We start from the raw sequence: 17377 nt of genomic DNA, 5'->3' as shown, positions 1-17377 counted from the left end.
AGCCGATGGATCGACGAGCTAAGCTAGCTATAGCTGAACTGAAGTAGTACTGAAACTGAAGTACTGAAGCTCACTCAACACATTACACATAGCGATCCCGCCAGTGTCGGAAGGGAACTCATCAAATCCACCCCCACCATTTGAACCCCAGCTCAGCTCCATCCCCACTGCCCCCAACCACCGCACGGCAAGGTTTGTTTGACCTCTCGCCAGGCTCAAAGCTAGTAGCTTCTTGCTGTCGAGGCAGGGCCGGGACGGGGAGGAAGAGGACAAGCACGCTGCACGCACGCGTGCTGATGCGCAAGCGTACAAACAGGTGATCTAGAGAGGAAGCAGAAGACGACGACGACGAAGCTGATCAGAGAAATCCAAGAAAGAAGGAATGGGGGGAGAAGAAGAAGAAGAAGGAGCTAGCCCACACGCGCGCGCCCGCGCTGAAATGGCGTCTAGCGGCGGCAAGAGGAGGCCAAGACCAACCATTTTCTCCTGGTTTGTCCCCTTGCTGCTGTTGCTGGCTTGTTCTTCTTCGTTGTCGGTGTCGGCGGACAATGGCGGCGGCAGCGGCGGGGGCAACGGCGGGGGCAACGGCACGACACATGAGTTCCGTTCGGGGGATGAGTTGAGGGCGTACCAGAGGATCGTGGCCCGGATGGCCCGGACCAAGAAGGCCGCCGTCAAGACCATTCAGGTGAGTTTGTTTGTTTGTTTGTCACTTTCTTTCTTCTGCATGCGGTGCCGCCATTGATGCTAGCTTGGCCGGTCTCAAAGTCTCAACATTAAAGCGAGTTTTAACTGTTGGCTTCGTGTTCGCGCGCGTGCACTACTGCAGAGCCCCGACGGCGACGTCATCGACTGCGTGCCGGCGCACCTGCAGCCGGCGTTCGACCATCCAACCTTAAGAGGCCAAAAGCCCGAGGTACGTAGTATCCTGCACTTTACAGCGTATCATCGTGTGATTTTGATTCTGAATGAAGGAACGAGACGTGTTGATTGTTTCTTCTTCTTTTTGCGTTCTGCAGGATGAGCCCGTGTACAGGCCAAACATCACCGGCGGCGCGGCGGCGAAGAACGACGACACCGTGTTCCCGCAGGCGTGGAGCGACGGCGGCGGCGAGCCGTGCCCGGGCGGGACGGTGCCGATACGGCGGACGACGGAGCGCGACCTGCTGCGGCACTCGGCGGCGACCGGCTCCCTCCGGCGGTTCGCGATGAAACCGCCCCGCGCCCGCAACGTCGTCCGCCGCGACTCCACCGACGACGGCCACGAGGTAGATACTGCGATTTTATTTTTCCTTTTTTTTTTCTTCGCTGCCTGCTAGTAACTCGTCGCCGCCATCAATGCCGCCTGACCGAACCGTGCGACGAGCTTAATTAGTTTACCCGGCCGAATGCATTCGTGTCTGCTCTGCTCGATCTAATATAATGGAGGCTGATTGATACTAGTAGTAATTAACGATTAGCTTATTACTACTCCTGATTAGCAACCCCCCCAGTGGCTTGATCATATATTACGCGACCAAGAATCGTGCATGCCTGCTCTGATCTTGATCTTATCGAGTAGTAATTCGACTACACTCTAGCTGGATACATTGATTGTACTGGGGATATGGCTAGCAAAGCACAGGGCAGCTGGTGCAGTAGGCGAAACAGTGCATTGATTGTGGCACTGTCCGGGCCTCCGGGGGGCGACAATGGCATGCAGCAAAGCCAGCAACTGGGTAGAGCGGCGGTAATGGCGATCCATTAGTGCTGATCCTAGCTATAGCTAGCTCGCCGCTAACAGTGAGTACGTCCGTAGTGGCATTAACAGGGGTAAGTAGGAGTAGCTAATTTAACGATTGAAACTGTACGTTATTTGCTGCAGCACGCGGTGGGGTACGTGACGGGGGATCAGTTCTACGGCGCCAAGGCGAGCCTGAACGTGTGGCCGGCCAAAGTGGCGTCCGCCGCGGAGTTCAGCCTCTCCCAGATCTGGGTCATCTCCGGCACCTTCGGCAACGACCTCAACACCATCGAAGCAGGCTGGCAGGTATATACGTCGCCTACTACTACTCAATTAACCTCCCCTTAATTTTCTTCCTTCCTTACGTGTGCACGAAAAATACTGTTTGGCTTAACGGTTTGGGAAGTCAATGTGCAAAGATATATATGGAGATTAACTGCGAGATCTTTGGTCAGGCAGCGTACCTGCAATGCTGCAGGATCGAGTAGAAGCTAGCGGTAGGAGAAAAGAAGTTAAGGAGTAGTGAATTGACAGTAGCCACTTTCACATCCGTCTAGCTATAATGAGAACCTGACTCGCAGCAGAACGCGCTCTTCAGGCTGGCTTGGCTGCCTCGCTCTACTGCGGTTGGTGAACACGAGTAAATGTGGCAGGCTAGCAGTAGAGCGATCGACTTCTGCAGGTCGTCCTTTGCTTTAATGCCAGCTGCTTGCTTGCTTGATCGTCTTTCACATTACTGCAATTCTGCAAAGCAGGATAACCTGACAAATCCCAGTTAGTAGTGTTTTTTCTTTTTTATTATGTCTCAGACAGGCAATTAAGCACACATATTTGATGGCACAAAACCTCAAAGATGTGGCTGCTAGCTAGCTTGTCATATTGCAATGGTCAGAAGCTGAGAACCCAACCCTTTTTTAAGAGCTTCAGGACATCTTTGTTAAGTTCAAATGAAGAGCTTAAGAACATGCATGCTTGTCAGTCAATGGCAACTTGTAGTAGGATTCCTTCTCTTCTCCATGTGGTTGCATCCATGTTGACCTGGTAGCATATATAGTATTCGCTCACTCAGAAGAACTGGCCGGAGCTCATTAAGAAGATTCCATGGATCAATATACTGTGTGATCCTGATCAGTGGAAATGTGTGCCACAGTTGACTCTGTAGTGGAGTATAGTACTTGTCTCGTGGTTGTTGAGTACTTGAATTGAGCGTTGCAGTCATAAACTGATGTGTGCTGGATGGAGGGAGCATGTGTTAACTCTCTGCACTGTTCCTTGTGTCTGTTCAGGTAAGCCCTCAGCTGTATGGAGACAACAGCCCAAGGTTCTTCACCTACTGGACAGTAAGCTCTCTGAACCTAACACTATGCAGATGATTGCTGAACCATATATGCATCTTTCTCTTTCATACTACCGTGGTTCTATTACTGCTTTACACGCTCAATTATTTTCTTACCAGCATTTAAACTTATTTCGTCGTTGAAAACCTGTAAACAATGTTAGCAGTTAACTGATGGCAGAGTTGTGCCACTGATCCTTCACATACAGATACAGTAACTGAACAGTGGTAGTGCAGCATCACTATACCACGTACGAGCTTTGAAGGCTTTTTGGGGGAGGCATTTTTGAAAATTGCCTCAATTACTCATCATAGAAGGCAATTTCCATGAAAAGCCTCCAAAATGCAAGGTTATGAAGGCAAATTTAACAAAATGCCTTAAAAACTTTTTATATTGAAGGCATTTTCAGAAAAGCCTCAAAAGTTGTCAACATCGGAGGCTTTTTAGAGAAAATGCCTTTGAAATTATTAAGATCCAAGGCTTTTTTAGAGAAAATGACTCAAAAACTGTAACATATGCAAATGAGTCCTCCCCACTTTGATCTATCCATGTTCGTCCGGGTTCCACTTTCCTCTCTCCTTCCATTGAGGAACCACAGCACAGGCCAAATACGATTTGGTCCGATGACCAAGCCGGCCGACGAGGCAACGACCATGGGAGCCGCCCTCTCCATCTCGTGTAAGGGATCCGCCACCATCACCATCTTTCTCCTCCTCCTCCTCCTCCTCCTCTCTTTCTCTCTCCCTATCTCAATCTCTCCCAATGCGGCGGCGGCGGCGGCGCTCTGCCTGCCGCAGTGGTGCTCCACCTCCTCCGCCCCAGGCCAGCCGTGCTAGTATCCTAGACTCCTCGATCCGCTACGCCTTGTCGCACTGTGCGCCGCGCAGTGGCGTGTCCCGACTCCCGCTGCACAGCCGCTGCTCTTGATCCCCTGTTACAGTTCGGCCGGCGGCGGCGCTCTGACTGCGACGGTGCTTCTCCACCTCCTCCACGCCAGGATGTCTTCTCACCTCTGCCGCGACGCCCCGCCGCGCTGTGCGCTGCCGCTCCTCTGGATAGCTCCTTGTTGCGAACATCTCTTCCTTGGGCGATGCCTACTGCGTGATGGACAGCTTTGGATATTAGTCCCACATCGCTTGTCAACAGGAAAATCTACCACCTTACAAGTCCATAAGCAGAGAGGATGGGAAAGCAAGAGAGAAACCAGGAACATATATGAAGGAAGAAGATAACGATGTGATTGTATCTTAAAAATGGCAGTAATAAATATAATTTGGGTTGTAATGATGATAATAGAGGCCGGTGAAAGTGCATGGTACTCGAATTGGAAAGTGCACGGAATTGGATCTTATTATTAGCTTCAATTTGATATTTTGAGTCAATTTAAAAAAGCCACAAATAACAATTGAAGGCTTTTCCAAAGAAAGCCTCGGTTGTTATCTTTGAAGGCATTTTTTCAAAATGCCTAAAATGACATTCCCCTTCCCCAACTTCCTTGTCATTTTTGAAAAAGCCTTTAGATATTTTTGAGGCAATATATCATCATTTTAAGGCTTTTAAAAATGCCTCGGAATTTAGAACATGGTGTAGTGCATCTTAATTAGTGTACTGTACTACTAGCAATCTTGCGTAGAGCATTGTATAGTACTCCCTCTGTTCCTAAATACTTGTCGCTGTTTTAGTACAAACGACAAGTATTTATAAACGGATGACAACTATTTAGAAACGGAGGAAGTATTAGCAACCTTGTATACGTAGAGTACTGCATTGTACCACTATACCAGCTCTTGTATACCTACTGTAGAGTGGTAGCAGTGCTGACATTGAATGGAACAGACCGATCTCCGAGCGCTGTACTATACTCGAATTGACTCGAGTTCAATATATATCTTTGCTCCTTCAAAAAACAATTTTGAACAATAATTCTGTAAATAAACAAAGAAAAAGAAGGAAGATCGAGAAAAGAAACTAAACAAGCTATGGTAATTTCTGTATACAGAGCGACGCGTACCAGGCGACGGGGTGCTACAACCTGCACTGCTCGGGCTTCGTGCAGACAAACAGCCGGATCGCCATCGGCGCCGCCATCTCGCCGGCGTCGGCCTACAACGGGCGGCAGTTCGACATCGCGCTGCTCATCTGGAAGGACCCGCGGCGGGGCCACTGGTGGCTGCAGCTAGGGGACGGGGCGGGCCCGCTGGTCGGCTACTGGCCGTCGTCGCTCTTCACGCACCTGGGAGGGCACGCCAACATGGTGCAGTTCGGCGGCGAGGTGGTCAACACGCGGCCGAAGGGCGCGCACACGCCCACGCAGATGGGCAGCGGCCATTTCCCCCGAGAAGGGTTCAACCGGGCGGCCTATTTCAGGAACTTGCAGGTTGTTGATTGGGACAATAATCTCATCCCGGCGGCGGGGCTCCGGCTTGTGGCGGATCATCCGGCGTGTTATGGCGTTCAGGGCGGGTATAACCGCGCCTGGGGGAATTACTTCTATTATGGCGGGCCTGGAAGGAACGTCCGCTGCCCCTGATTGGTTCGGTCGTCGGTGCTAGCTTTGATTGATGTTGCCGGTGCCGGAGAAGAAGGAGATTGGTTGGTCGATCGAGATTCTCGCTGCTAAAGTAATATAGTACTACTGCCAAGGAGTACGTACGTGCTGATCGTTGATTACTTACCAACGGCTAAGAAGACAAACGTAGCTAGGTAGTAGTGGTTAATTGAATTACTGAAAGTTTTTGGAGTTGATAGTAGTATCTGCCTGGGAAGCGATGCTTGTTTCCATATGTGGGTTTTTGGGGGGAGGGTTTATGTATACGTGGGAAACTGATATAGAGATTTACTGTTTGTGAATTTCGTTAGATCACTTGCGCCCCATATGTATAGTACTAGTACGGAGTAGTATGTTTCTGTTGATCTCTATATAGTGTTGTTTGAGCGTCGATCGGTGCAATTGTCTTGCAGCTTTTACTCCATGTTTATTTAATTTTTCCTAAAAAGGAGTAATATACTCCGATTATGCCGCCCTCAATGGATACACAAGCACTTTTATTGTACAAACCAAATAACCATACGGTTCCATCCATATTCGTTAACCTTCCGCTGGTCCGTGGGGAGAAGATGAGACCACAAACGGATCGCGGTTTAAATAATCTGAGAAACACGAGAAACTTTCGCATTGTTAAAGATAACACATTCTCAAACTCCTATGCGGATTTGAATTTTTAGTTTTTTATCGCTCCTGGTCAACCAATTTTCAAACTATGACATAGGTTGGTGATCATACGTTAAAAGTGATATGACCTATGCATCACAAGACGAGCAAAATGGCATGAGAGAAACAAACAAGTGTTGTATAGTCTCCTTTGAATAAAAAAGAACAAACAAGATATTTTACACCCATTGCAATTGCGTTTAATAAGGTTATCTTTAGTGAGAAAAGCCTTTCTATCTAGGAACCACACAAAAAAATTCTAATGGAACCTTAATCTTTCACAAATGTTTACCAAGGAAAATAGGATGACCATCCAAAAAATGATCAAGTATTGGGATCGGCTGAGAGGCATATCGTCATGAGACGTTAGACTAAAGTGGGCCTGGGTCAGGGTTGCTTAGAGTTCTAGTGATCGAGTCATCATGAGACGTTAGATTGGATTTTTTTTCCCGCAAAATACGTGGAAAACTAAACACAAATTAGTACGGAGTAATAAAAACTGAAAACAAAGACAGAAACAGAAACAGGAAAGGGAGAAAAAGAAAACCAAACCAGCCTCTCGCGCATCTGGTTCCTTTCGTGGACTTCCTTCCTACTCGTTCTGGCTTCGCGGGCCTATTTGTAAGCGGGCCTAGCCCAAAGACGTTTGAGGAGCCACCGGTTCCGGATCTGCCCTCGACTTCCGCCGCTAGCCGTGGCCTCTGCCGGACCCGGCGGCGATCCACATCGCCGTATCGCCGTAAGCCGAAACTGAACATCGCCGGTACGCATGTCATCTTCGACGTACCGGAAGCGGCGGCGCTCGGCCGCGGCCGCGTGTGGCATAAGCAAGCGCCCTCGACTCGTAGCCTCCTCCGCCGCCGTCTCGGACGAATCATCTTCTAGCTGGGCGTCTCTCCCGGCAGATTTGGTCGGCCTGATCGGGTGGAGGGTGCTCGCGAGCGACCTGAGGGACTACGTCCGCTTCCGCGCCGTCTGCGCGCACTGGCGGTCGAGCTCGCTCTCCCCACGCGGCCGCGGCGTCGTCGACCCGCGCTTCCACCCGCGCCGGTGGATGATGCTGCCCGAGGGCCACGGCCTCCACCCTGGCCACGGCAAGATGCGCGGCTACATCCGCTTCTTCAACCTCTCCACGGGCGCCATCGTCCGCGTCCTGCTCCCGCTGTTCAGGGACCACTGCGTCCTCGACTCCGTCGACGGCCTCCTCCTCCTGCAACGGGGCCAAGACACTGTCATCCGCCTCCTCCACCCCTTCACCGGTGACACTGCAGAGCTCCCACCACTCGCCACTCTCATGCGTCTTCCTAAAGCCAACTTGGATGTGAGAAGGACTTGGAAGTATTTCAGAACCATTTGTGCTACCTCCTTCAGTGTCAGTGCAGATGGAGTCATCACTGTCATGATTGTATTTCATAAGCTATCCATGTTAGCCTTTGCTACCTCCAGTGATCATCAATGGAATGTTCCTACCTGGAGGCTCTCACCATATCGGAGGCCCATATCATTCCGAGGCAAGATATACATGTTAGATAATACCCCACTTTACGGTGGTTCTCGTGACATTCAGATTATCCAGATCGCCCCTCCCCAGTATGAAGGGATTCCTTCAGGTTCGTGTCCTACGCCTACACAGAAGTTGGTTGCCACATGTCCGGTCAGCAAAATGTGTTTCCCTCGCTACCTGGCAGAATGTGACTCAGAGATCCTGGTGATCGGGTATCGTGACGGCTTTTTCCGTCACCCATTGGTTTACGGACTATCTGACCTTATCCTAGACAGGGTTGTCCCAGTAACTAGTATCGGAGATAATGTTCTGTTCATTGATGAAAGGATACTGAATGTCAGCCCTAGTGCTGGGTGACTCCATTGTTTCATCCCAAGGAAAAGTATTTGGCACAATGCCAACTCAGTAGTTGCACATGGTCACCGGCAGCAGATGGACGTATCGCAATCCATGGTGCTGTATTGAGGCCTTATAGCTTAATTTATCATATCTACACAAGCTGCCATCGTGCTTCCTGGTGAGCTAATTGTTGCCCCTAATTTTGTTGTTCCTTAATCAGTCAGAGCCTTTGGTATTACTTGGTGAGCTAACTGTTTTACCACCTATGCCTACAGGAATAAAGGCGCAATCTGTTATCAGTATAAGGATCAACTCGTGTGGAAGGTTAAGAGAAAGTGGCGTGAGGGGGTAAGTCTGACGTGCAATACCTTGATTATGTTCTAGTGCATGCATTTCTGGCTCTTTCTACTTCTACTGATGATCCACCGCCGGCCTTCATATAGATATCTTGCTAACGAAATATTTGACTGGTATGGAAGTGAAACCAGCTACTACATGTATGCCGGCTTAGCTTGATCTTTCACTATCACCAGTTTTGTATTTGCGCACACTTTTCGCAAAATGCTGAAAAGATTACCTTTTGGTTATTAGTAACAACCATATATTGTGAACTGATGTGATGCAATCCTTTGTGATACAACTTTGATCAGGCAACTTCAGACCCATTTTTTATAAAGAAACAATACAAACTTTAATATTTTATCATTTCTCACACCATTTCCCATTTTGTACTGTCGACGGAAAACATAGTTCAGTTTTATTTGTGCTCACTTGATTCCAGATGTTGTACCAGAATAGTTATTATTTCCACCAAAGCAAATTATTATTTTTGCTTAGTTTCACATCATAGCAAAAATGTTTTGGGGCAGATAAAGGAGCTCATAAGTTCTTTGTCTTGTAGTTCTTTCTTCGTTTGTATTTCATCAGATTATTTTACCTTTTCTATGTGTTGTCCTTTCACTAGGCATAAATAATCTAGACCGTGGAGGTGATGGCTGGATTTACTCGGCATCTTTACTACCACCGGAAGGAGAGGAGTCTTATTTATCATCGTGTTGTCATTCCTGTGACAGAGATGTTTCTCATTCTGCTATATTATTTTACCTTTTCTGTACTGCTAAATATGTACTTTGTTGAAATTTTCTGCACTGCTGCTTGGGCGATTTGGAAGTGTCGGAAGGATCGCATCTTCAATATCTTCAATAGTTTTGTCCCTTCTGTGGCCGGTTGGTTGGCCAAATTCATTCTTTGTATTAGAGCTCAGAGCTGTAGGTTTAGTGCTCGGGCTAAAGAGGCGCTGAAGGGCCTGGTTGGTCTCCCTCGCCTCGGTTCCTGAGTTAGTTCTCATTTTTTTTATATATATACTGTTGGAGTCACCCCTACAGTTTTCGGTCAAAAAATATGTATTTTGTTGTAGATTCGGGCAATTTGAAATTAGCATGTTCAAACAGCTACACAACTATTGTAGTTGGCATTGTCTTGACCACGGAGTATAAACTAGTATTGATTTTGATGGCCAGTGAGATTATTGGAATCATTATTACATCATTACATTGCATAGTATGTTTGCAACTCATTACCCACAATCCCTGCAGAAGGATAGCCCGCACACAAGGCAATATTAGGTGCAGTGCACCAGGGAAAAGAATTACAAGGGGCCTCCTCGATTCCTAGGCACGCCCATGTTGCTCTCAGCACAAACTGTGAATCACTCCATGCCATCTAGTTCCTCACCATCTTCACATCACATTCCCCTTAATGAACAAACAACAACCCAGTGCAGACGTAGAGGTCTTCATGATCCATCCCCATACCTGCCACTTAAAAAAGGAAACCAACAAAAATCTAAACATCAACATCCAAGAAAAGGTAAAAGCATGCTTTATCACCCATGGATGTGTTCAACAAGAGCATCCAACCAAGAAATGGTAAAGAGTAATCGTTACCAAAAGATTTGTGTTTCGGTGTATTGGATAGATAGAAAGAAAGTCATTTAAACACCCAATCTAGTAAGAAAATTAAGGGAAGGCGAAGTAAAATACAAGGTGCACTTTTGCACATTCCAGCCTTTGGGGAGACAAATCCCTAGGCATGAGGCCCCAGCCTTGACCCAAGCATATTTTTATTACAAATTCAATACTTTTTTCGGCCGGAAGTACTTGTCAAAATATTACATGTATCTAAGCGTTTTTTAAACATAGATACATTCATATTCGGACAAATTTGAGACAAGTAATATGAGTCGGAGGGAGTAGTAAATTCGTCAGTCACAGGACCATATATAGTAACACTTGTATCACAAGAGAACCATATGGAGCGAAGGACAACAATTTATAGTAGCATTCTTGTGCAAGCACCATCTTTTTAGTAATGTTCCACCCGTGATCTGAAGGTTCCACGTGATATTTGCTAGCTTATTATCTTAGATATAGCTTAAAATTCATTAACCTTTTAGTAATATCTTATCCAAGATAAAGAAAAGTCCATGTCTTGCATTTCTTCAGTAAGAAAAGCTTCCTGCCCCTATAGTTTTCTGGTGACGTGAAAAAACTCGTTGAGTGAGTTATCAATCCCAGTCTTCCGAAAGTGCCGATTAACGGATATGCTTATGAGCAATTCTTAATAAGTTTTACTCACCATATGGAAGCTAATGACTCTCATGTCCCCAGTCAGTTATCAAATCGCATGGATACACCCTGACTCTCATTACTATGTTAATTACAAAACTCATAAATATTAAGTTCTAAATATACCATAAATTTATTAAATCATGTCCAGAATATACCTGGGCATGGGTGGCCCGGCCTGAAAGCCCGAAATGGTTTAAATTAAGTATTTTTTTAGGAAAATAGATATAAAAATACATTTATTTATTCCGGAAATAATTATTTTAATGCTTAACTGGCCTATTTTCGGGGTTTCAGGCCGGGCTCGGGCTTCAGGTTTGACTGTCGGGCTTTTATGAAGCCTTGCCCGAGGTTTGCCCAGGTATAGTTCAGAATGGGACAAGTTAACCCTTCAATCACGTTTTATAGGAAAAACCGTAAGGAAAAAACCCCATAGTGTAATGTAAATATGAACCCAGATTCGAGTCACGAGGATTTGAACCAAATGGTGTGATTGTAAATCCACCACCACACCGAAGTGAGCAAGGCACATTTCCTTCTTTCAAACACTTAAAAAATATATTTTTTTGTTTTCAACAACAAAATATATTAGTTTATGTTACAGTATCTCAGAATCATGGATGCAGAATAGTATGGGAGAAGGTGCGCATACAGAAATACCTCAAAGCAAGAGCCAAATGGAACGTGTGTGCCTGCTGCTTTGTTTTCATATATCTGAAACCAGATAGGGACATTTGTTTGCATTAAAGGATGAAACAACACCAAGAAAACATTCCGTAAAAAAAACACACCAAGAAACTTGATTTGCAGTTAACCTATCGGTTATGTATTGTCATTACCAAGTTTCTTTTGTCCTTTGAGAAAGAAGTGTGCTGCAATCCTGTAACCGCGGTGTCTATACGACATAAAGGACCGTGGCATGGCGACCTGAAAGTTACTTCACGAACATTGCCACTGTACTTATCTGAAGCATACCACTTACTAATCTGGAGAAAGAATAAAACCAAAGCTGTATCTATTGAATTTTGTCACAATGCGTGCTTGAGAAAATCAACCGTATTAAATTAGATCTGTATTTCTAAGACTTGTTGTGCTCTTTGCTATCTTCAATAGGAAAGATTTACTCGTAAATGAGGACATAAACTTGAAACTGATGTTGAAATTTCCAGAAATCATGCAAATAGAAATATAGAATCCATAATAGTAGATTCCGAAATTTTCAGAGATCTTGCTAATTAAATTTCAGGTTAGGCATGTGACTCAATAAATCTTAGTAAAATGTTCTTTGCAATTTAAGCTGCAGGTAGGTGCACCAAAATTATGCTGATGGAAAATAGTTTACCATTTTGTTGGCCGCACAAAGGAGGTGCTCCATGACCACCCGCGCCGGTGTGAAGATATCTAGTAATGGCTGGGTTGATAAGGGAATGTTGGCTCCTTTTTATCTGCGGGGTGAATTGATCTCAGGCGATAAAAGGCAAGTGCTAAGGAGGTCACAGACTCACACAGTAAGAGCTTCATAGGTTGCATACCACATTTATATCTTGCAATGGAATGATAACCTAAAATGAATTGCCAGGTATTAGAAATGGAACTGAAAGTACTCAAAGATAAGAAAAGTAACTTGAAAATCATATAAGGAATCGGTATGAAATTATGAGAAGAAGTCTGAACTTGCTGGTCAATATATTTCCATACAATTGCAGATTTGCTGCATCAATTACCACTGCCTTTTGTTGTTGAGGTACTTCAGTTGTCTTGGTTAATTAGCAACCTCTTTGTAAAAGCTACTAATTAACTAAACCTGCGAATTTTATAATAATTCATAAAACGCATAACGTACGGTTCAATCAGTGGCATGATGAATCAGATGCAGCATTTTCTTTTGCAAGTCAAGAACAACTAAGGGCCCATTGGTTACCAGACACAGAACACGGCAAGTAAACACTAAACAAGGAGCTAACGGAGGAACGAAAGGCCACGTCCAAACTGAAGGATGTGGAAGACCCCGACATATGAAAGGAAATGCACCTAATTCACCAATTATCCTGGTCCATGGGCAAAGCAAACCAAAAGCAGAGCACACCCAAGATCGCCATTATTAACGATCGAGCAAAGCAAAGGAGGAACACCCTAAGTAGATCGAGCAATACCAACAGCTAACAAAACATGCAAACTAACTCGAGCGCGGATTCGAGGCCGGTCTTGCAGTCCCTGGCGGCGGAGAGGCTCCAGAGACGCGCGAGCTCCTGCTGCAGCTCCTCCCAGCCGACGACCTTGGGCGAGTTTGGCGCCGAGCATCTCGCCCGCCGGCACCACAACCCAAGTCCTGCCGCACCCCCTTCGCCTCCATCTTACTTGTTTGGATTTTCTTCTTCTGGAACATGCACTCAAAGGAAGGGCAACGAACTGTAGGCCTAGCTAGCCCTTCTTACGAAGCCACGTCTGAGTTGACAAGGTCATTGAAGGTGCAGGCTCATTGCGGAGCTTCCATAGGCGCCACATGCAGGTTAGGGGCAGCGAGGACGATTCAGATAGCACTCGGAGTCATACCTGACGAGATAAAACACAGCCTGAAAGCAGACGCGACATGGTTTCTTCCTCCTGCTCGCAGTCTTGCAGAAGGACAGTTCGATACAGTTATGTCAATAGCAGCAATTCAACGGTAGGAACTTGTGCATTTTCACTAATGACACTTTAAGCAAATGATTTCACATCATTTTGGCATGGTTCGTTAATGAATCTAACGACCACGTTGCCACGCTTTTCAGGTTGAATGGCGTGTGGTACTGTGTTCTACTTGAGCTTTTAGCTGCGAACCTGCTTCTGCTTTATTGAAAAGCAGAGCCTAACTTTCTATTGTTCTAAAAAAACATTTAACGACAACCACGTCTCCAGTGTTATAACAATTTCTGCAATTCATATCACAAAGCAATTCCAGGGTGAACTGAGTATATATGTATGTAAGCAAGAATCTTAACCAACGAGGTATAACTGAACTGACCTGTTGACCAGTTCTTGAAACATGTTGTGAATAAATCTCAAAATAAAGAAACCAAAGGCAATCATTTCTATTTCAGAAGAGAGCAAAATCCACATCATCTATGTTTCAGAAGAGGAGCAAAATTCTACAGCTCTGCAATTCGGTAGTAACATCCCATGCAATTTACAAGTAAGAATTCCAACAGTCATGCCGTTATTTACAAGTAAGAATTCCATCAGTCATGCCGCCTATCCACGCCCATGGCCACGGCCTGCAGCCACTTCACGCGGCCACGGGAGCAAAATTCTACAGCTATGCAATTTCGTACTAACATCCGACGTAGTCACCAACTACAGCATGCAATTTACAAGAATTCCAAGAGTCATGCAGTTATTTACAAGTAAGAATTCCAACAGGCTGCCTATCCACGCCCATGCCCGCGGCCACGGCCCAACGCAGCCTCAGCCTCAGCTTGCTCCGCAGCCTCAGCAGCCTGCGCTGCTTCCATCTCTACTGGTTGAAAGATCCCGGGGGGGTGGACAGGCCCCAATGGGAGTGGCACAACTTCGGCACCCAAGGCTTCCCTCATTTGAGTTTCAAGGGCTTCCATTGCAGCCACATACTCGTCCCGCTTGTTCCTTGGAAAATCTGGGTACAGGCGGTATTCGAAGACCATCAACTCTGGATGAGGTATGTGATAGCCAGCTCTTTCAAAAAAATCCTCGTCACAGGGTAATGTTGTCCTCCGACGCATTCTGAGGCGCCCTTTGACCTCATACCTCACCAAAGAGATCTCTCCTCCTTCTGGTAAATGCCTTCTAGATTTTTTGTCTGCTTTGCTAATACCGACTTTCTTATCTTCTCTATCTTGAACATCATGATACCCGGGCCACATGTTGTCATCAGCCCCAAGCTCCTCTGCCATAGCTTCAAGTTCTTCCACAGTCCCAAGAAAAAAGATACCATTGCGGGTAAGTCCATCATCATCAACAGCTTCTCCCTCTTGAACCCATCGGAACATGGCAGGGTTCAACAACATTGCAGCTCGCTCTTCAGCCTTGAGCAACCTTTTGGCTGTCCAAGCTTGGGTCAAGGAAATGCGCAATCTTCGCATAGTCGAAAACCTGTGCAGGGGTGTTCCAACTAACTCTGCTGCATCATTAGGTTCCATGCTGAAAGTGAAATATAAAATTTAGGGACGGAGGAAGTACATGGCATTTGATCACCGATTTCTGTAAAGGACAGGCCAATAGGGTTCCATGCTGAAAATGGAATATAAAATTTATAGACAATGTGCCAATATCTCCAATATCAAATACTATGAAAATATATATCATGACGGATTTAATAAAGCTGATTTAGAGTTGCTGATGTTGGTAAATTTTTTTATAAACCTGGTCAAATTTTAAGAGACAAAATTAGAACATCTTATATTTAGGAACAGAGGAAGCACGTGAGAAGAATTTGGTCATTGATTTCAGTAAAGGACAGACCAATAGGGATGTCACAGCGAGACTGCATGAAGTAACCTAGATCAGTTCAGAGAGAAGGTCTTGGTCTTAGTTGACCTTGCAACGCCTTGACGAATAATCGACATAATGAATATTGCCTTTGTAGGAATCATATATATATATATATATATATATATATATATATATATATATATATATATATATATATATATATATATATATATATATATATATATATATATACACACATTGTAATAAGCTCTTTCAAATTAAAGGACAGAAAGTGGTACTCACAGACTCTTGTGTCTGATTGTGATCCAAACTGGCTGAAGAGATGAAGACACTGTCGTGTCTGATTGTGATCCAAACTGGCCGAAGAGATGAAGAACAAATCTAATCAATTATCAGAGGCCTGCAAACAGAGATGTCTGATGAGCTTCCTCGGTCTTGCAACAGAAACCATCCAGCAAACTGAAATTCAAATACTGGATTACAAATCACGAAAATATTAAGCTAATACTACCAATGTTCCTAGTTATAAGATGTTACAGCTTTGTCTCAAGTCAAACTTCTTAAAGTTTGGCCAAGTTTATACAGTACAATCCCTTTTCTCACACGTGTTGTTTGGTAGGCAGGGAATTAGGGTATGTTTGGATGGTGGTCAAACCATGCCCTACCAAATGTTTGGTCATTGACCAAGATTTGGTTCTTGTTTGGATCAAAGACAATTTTTTGGCAAGTTAAATCCTCACTACCAACTCTAGTTCATTTTTTTGGCCAATTCATAGGCAAACAAAACCTCAACCAATATTTTGGCAACCAAATATTTGGCAAGTCAATTGTGGGCTCAAACCAAACAGCCCCTGTGCTAGAAAAGATTCATCGCTGGCCAGTATTTGCAAAATCAATCCAAAAAATACACAATGCAATTTTAAAACAAAAACGGCTGTTACAGTTTGCATCACTACAGAAAAGATTCATCGCTAGCCAGTATTTGCTCCTGTGCTAGAATCAAGATTAAGGCCTTAATCAGGAGGGCAGCAGCAGAGGAAAGGGTAGATCCAGACGGGGAGAAGGAGAGGGGAAGAAGAAGACCCTCGTCTCACTACTGCCTGTCCTCCCCGACCACGCACCGTAGGGCTTCGTCCAACGCGAGCTGCTTCGGTACGATTTGGGGAAGAATTGAGTTGGGAAGAAGAGCAAGAACCCTAGACGTGGGAAGGGGATGACGGAGACAAACGTCTGACGAAAATTCCAGCCTCACGATTTCACGAGGAGCGGCGAGGTCAGGAGCACGGTGGCAGAAGGTCACCGGTGCGGATTCAACGGCTGGAAGGCGGGGCGCCGGGGTCGGGCTTCGTCTCCTCCCCTCGCGCGAGAGCTTACTGCGCCGCCGCAGACACGTCAGCATCACCCGAGTATTCCCCGGCCACCGCGTAGTCGTCAGCGGGAGGAAGTGCCCGCAGGGACCCTACTACAACCCCTATTCTAGGCCCCCCCTAGAAACACCTCCCAAGCCCCCATTCCCAGTGGCTCTAGAGGGAGGCCCCTATTCCCTCCTCTCCCATGCCACGTCAGCATCTCTCCTCTCTCTCCTCTCCCTCTATCTAGACGCCGCCGGCAACCGCGCCACCGTCTCCGGCCCTCGCGCCGCCTCCCCGCATCTCTCCGCCTCCCCGCGACGTTGCCCGGCCTCACGTCGGAGCCGCCGCGTCGCCCCCTCGCCGCCATCCTCCTCGCTCCTGGACGCCACAGTCCCCTGGCCTTGCCCTTGCCGCGCCGCCCCGCGCTCGTGGCCGTCTCCTCCGCGTGCTCAGCGGAGTCGGTGCCCCCCCTCTGTCACAGCGCGTCGCCGCCCTGCTCCCCTACACCACCTTCGCGCGGCCCGCGCCGCCGTCTCGCTCCCCCGCCACTGACCGCCGCCCCGCGCCGCCGCCTCGCTCCTCTGCACCTGTGCGTGTTAAGACCCCATGTGTAACCACGAGTAAAAGCAGAGGAAACAGCGAAAGATTTCAGACACAAGTGACTATTTTTGGGAATTTTGGGGAATTTGTAGTGTTTTTGGTATTTCTCTGGTTTATGCTCACAGCTATGGCGGCTAGGGTTTACTGGGGGATTCCAAGATGATCCAAACCAGTGGTTAGAAGGCCTTTTATAGGCAGACATAAAGGAATAAAGCTA

General features: G+C 46.4%; 4 protein-coding genes across 9 annotated transcripts; 3 read left to right on the top strand and 1 right to left on the bottom strand.

Annotated features, from left to right (window-relative positions):
• Positions 1-67: 67 nt before the first annotated feature.
• On the top strand, positions 68-5979 carry LOC100839900. The gene is made up of 6 exons (XM_010232203.3): positions 68-688; positions 830-916; positions 1020-1268; positions 1865-2029; positions 3010-3063; positions 5060-5979. Exons 1-6 carry the CDS (start codon positions 383-385, stop codon positions 5588-5590), a joined length of 1392 nt encoding a protein of 463 aa, XP_010230505.1. The 5' UTR covers positions 68-382; the 3' UTR covers positions 5591-5979.
• Positions 5980-6154: 175 nt separating this feature from the next.
• Positions 6155-9568, top strand: LOC100839592. The gene is made up of 3 exons (XM_024459963.1): positions 6155-8292; positions 8390-8462; positions 9079-9568. The coding sequence occupies exon 1, from the start codon at positions 7041-7043 to the stop codon at positions 8130-8132; it is 1092 nt and encodes a 363-aa protein (XP_024315731.1). The 5' UTR covers positions 6155-7040; the 3' UTR covers positions 8133-8292; positions 8390-8462; positions 9079-9568.
• Positions 9569-9605: 37 nt separating this feature from the next.
• Positions 9606-13406, bottom strand: LOC106866000 (BAG-associated GRAM protein 1-like). Of its 5 annotated transcripts, XM_024459964.1 has the most exons (6): positions 13295-13395; positions 12274-12303; positions 12084-12186; positions 11581-11678; positions 11402-11455; positions 9606-9934 (listed from the first exon to the last, which is right to left on the bottom strand). In XM_024459964.1, exons 1-6 carry the CDS (start codon positions 13331-13333, stop codon positions 9854-9856), a joined length of 405 nt encoding a protein of 134 aa, XP_024315732.1. In that variant the 5' UTR covers positions 13334-13395; the 3' UTR covers positions 9606-9853. The 5 variants fall into 5 exon arrangements, 1 of the variants encoding a protein (XP_024315732.1); XR_001405976.2 differs by having other exon boundaries at positions 11581-11727; positions 12274-13406; XR_002963847.1 differs by having other exon boundaries at positions 11581-11668; positions 12274-13406.
• Positions 13407-13854: 448 nt separating this feature from the next.
• Positions 13855-15105, top strand: LOC112270937. Of its 2 annotated transcripts, none has more exons than XR_002963600.1 (2): positions 13855-14531; positions 14631-15105. XR_002963600.1 is itself a non-coding variant. In XM_024459633.1 (2 exons), the coding sequence occupies exons 1-2, from the start codon at positions 14158-14160 to the stop codon at positions 14869-14871; spliced, it is 498 nt and encodes a 165-aa protein (XP_024315401.1). In that variant the 5' UTR covers positions 13882-14157; the 3' UTR covers positions 14872-15105. The 2 variants fall into 2 exon arrangements, 1 of the variants encoding a protein (XP_024315401.1); XM_024459633.1 differs by having other exon boundaries at positions 13882-14414.
• The last annotated feature ends 2272 nt before the right edge of the window (positions 15106-17377 follow it).

This window comes from Brachypodium distachyon, chromosome 2 (genome assembly GCF_000005505.3).
Source record: "Brachypodium distachyon strain Bd21 chromosome 2, Brachypodium_distachyon_v3.0, whole genome shotgun sequence".
Classification (NCBI taxonomy): domain Eukaryota; kingdom Viridiplantae; phylum Streptophyta; class Magnoliopsida; order Poales; family Poaceae; genus Brachypodium; species Brachypodium distachyon.
This window is presented reverse-complemented; position numbering and strand designations above follow the sequence as displayed.